Consider the following 2,880-nt stretch of genomic DNA (forward strand, 5'->3'; position numbering starts at 1 on the left):
TTTCTTTGTTTTTAGGTGCATGGAATGCTTTTTAGGTCAAATTTGATTCATGATATGGTTAGGTATCAATTAGGAGTTATTTTAGAATATATTTTCTTGTCTGTCAAGTTTTATGGAGCCCTTAAATAGGTCCTTAAGTCTGTAAACGTTTTTCATATATATTATTGAATAAAAGTAAAAAAAGGTGAGGTTTTGCTCTTCTTTTGGTTCTTTAGGAACTGTGAACTTATCAAGGATTCTTCCTTGTGACATTCAAACTTTATACCTTCGGTTCATGATTCAATTATAATTATTGGGTCAAGGTCTGTCACTTATACTTTTGGTTCGCGTTTCACTTATAAATGTTGGGTCAGGGTTCTATCAAAATCTGAATTTTAGCTTTCCTAGTTAAATATTCAAATATTGTTTGTTGGGTCTCAAAGCGTATCGATTGAGGTTCGCATCACCAGCGGTAGCTTGAGAGGTCAATGAAAGCTGAGAAAGATCAGGGGTAACATGATCAGAACACCATGTATCAGTAAGCCAACTTGATGCATTTGTTGAAGCAGAATTGGCAGTTGCTGCCATAGAACTGGCAGCCATTAATGCTAGCTTGGCTGGAGCATGTCTGCCTTAATAGGCAAAATTCATGCGATGATAGCAGTCTAATGCCATATGACCATTCTTGCCACAAATCTGACAAGTAGGTCATGCATTATGAGATTGATTGTGAGCTTGAAATGAAAGGAAACCAGAACCACCCTTATGCTGAGATTGTGGTTGAAAACCAGGAAACTAAGGTACTTTTTCACTTCTAGAGGACTGACCATTGTTAAATCCAAAATTAGGATCAAAATTATTGAATCCTCTGCCACGACCCCTTTGATTTCCATTTCTGCCTCTACCTCTGTTATTATTCTAATGAAAACCACTTTGAAGGATCATAGCCATAGCTGTATCCTTAATTTCAAATTTCTTCTTAAGAGCCCTCTCTTCAGCATTCAACAAAGTATTCAATTCTTCAATAGTAACCACATCATTATGAGTCCTTATTGCAGAACAGAATTCACTATATTCATTTGGTAATGCTTCTAAAACTAAGTGTATGAGCTCTTCTTCATCAATGAAAACAGCAACAAAACTCAATCTATCCCTAGCTTCTTTGATTCTTTGAAAGAAATTATCCATGCCTTCAAGACCTTTCTTGATACTCAGTAATTCATTCCTTAAACTCAAAACATGAGAATGAGATACAGAATCAAACCTCTTTTCAAGCACATTCCAGACTCCCTTCACAGATTTCTGACCCACGGTGATAGCTAAAATTGATGGTGATAGAGTGGAATTGATGAAAGTGAAAAGAGCTCACTCTTTGCTTTTCCAATTGAGAAACTCTAGATCTGGTTCTCTAGTGAAATTTCCAGAACTATCTTTCAAGATAGGATCTGGAGCTACACACGAGTCTTCAAGAAAACCAATCATAGCATAAGCTTCAAGAATCACAACAATCTGATGTTTCCACACAATATAATTAGTGAAATTGAGCTTCACTGTCATCATGCTCGACATATTTGATAAGAGCAACATCGATGGATTCACCAAAGGACTTGTAGTTGTAGTGGTAGAAGGAGTTGTTGAAGAACTAGAGTTCGGAGCAGAAGCCATTAATGGTGGCTCTGATACCATGAAAAGCAATGTAATGCAAGGAAGAAGAAATAGAAGTAAAATAGAGAAAGATTGAAGAGAGACTTTGATGGAAGAAAATTCAGTTATTAATCATTGCTTGAATCAGATACAAGTCCCAATATATATAATTGTAACCACCTCCGTAAAGTGTGGAACAAATCTAACCAACACTCATTCAATGCTACCAAATCTTGACACGTGTACATAAACAGTAACAGACTTATCTCTTTCTCAACCACACTATGCTACATGCTGTTTACCTCCTATTTTATCTATACTACAGGTCATTTACCAGCAGCCTTATCATCAACTGTGTCAGCAACCTTACCAACAGTAGCATCAGTAGCATGTGCCTTCACACTTTGCAACCTTCTTCGAGGGCTGGCTTGTACGCCAACAAAGCTTCCTCGAATAGCTTCTCCACTCGATTTCATTGGACACCACAGACCAACAAACAAGCTTGATTCAACAAGTCCTAGCTCATTACCAAGAATACTATGAAGAGAAAGCCAAAATACCTAGAAATGATGTATTTCTCCTTTTCTATCCTCCATGGTTGAGTTCATTCGAGCGAAGCTTGCTTTGGGTTGCTGGGTATAAACCTTATTTGGTTTTCAAAATAGTTGATGGTGTAGTTAACGACTTAAAGGCGGAGCAAACACTAAGAATGGAAGAAGTGAAAGTTGAGACAGTGAAGAAAGAGAAAGAGCTGACGGAGACATTGGCGAGGCTTCAAGAAAGCGTGGCGGTGCTACCAATGTTGGCGTTGGCGAGGCGGGTTGGGAGGCTTATGGATGGTGAAATATCTAACTTGAACTTAGCAGTTGAGGCACTAAATACAGCGATGCTGCAAGTGATAGAAGGTGCTAACTCACTTCGCAAATCCACTGCGAGTAAAGTGGTGGAGATACTTAGTCCGATTCAAATTGTTAAGTTTTTGGCCACAGCTGCTCAGTTTCATCTTCAAACGAGAAGGTGGGGATTGCAAAGGGACTCGTAAAGAGCAATAACTGGCTTGGCGTGAGATCAATGGGAAGGGGGCTTTAGTCAGTAATGTTTGTCTACTTTGTGTGAGAGACCGCTCCCCCCGGCCTGTTTTATAGAGTGTTGGGCCAAACCCACGTGAATGGGTAGAGTCGTGTTATTGCCTCTCAAAATGGACGTTCAACTAGTTATATTTTCCCCTTTAGATTAAGGGTTTTACAATGGAGTCGC

At 38.9% G+C, this 2,880-nt stretch overlaps 1 protein-coding gene across 1 annotated transcript; it reads left to right on the forward strand.

The window, feature by feature from the left end:
• The first annotated feature begins 2,332 nt into the window (after positions 1-2,332).
• LOC142612468 (protein RESPONSE TO ABA AND SALT 1-like) lies at positions 2,333-2,665 on the forward strand. The gene has a single exon (XM_075784555.1). The coding sequence runs from the start codon at positions 2,333-2,335 to the stop codon at positions 2,663-2,665; it is 333 nt and encodes a 110-aa protein (XP_075640670.1).
• The last annotated feature ends 215 nt before the right edge of the window (positions 2,666-2,880 follow it).

The sequence above is a fragment of the Castanea sativa genome, chromosome 10 (assembly GCF_040712315.1).
Source record: "Castanea sativa cultivar Marrone di Chiusa Pesio chromosome 10, ASM4071231v1".
NCBI lineage: Eukaryota > Viridiplantae > Streptophyta > Magnoliopsida > Fagales > Fagaceae > Castanea > Castanea sativa.

Excerpts from the sequence above, each read along its gene's own strand:
- LOC142612468 (XM_075784555.1), top strand. The coding sequence starts at position 2,333 with ATGGAAGAAGTGAAAGTTGAGACAGTGAAGAAAGAGAAAGAGCTGACG.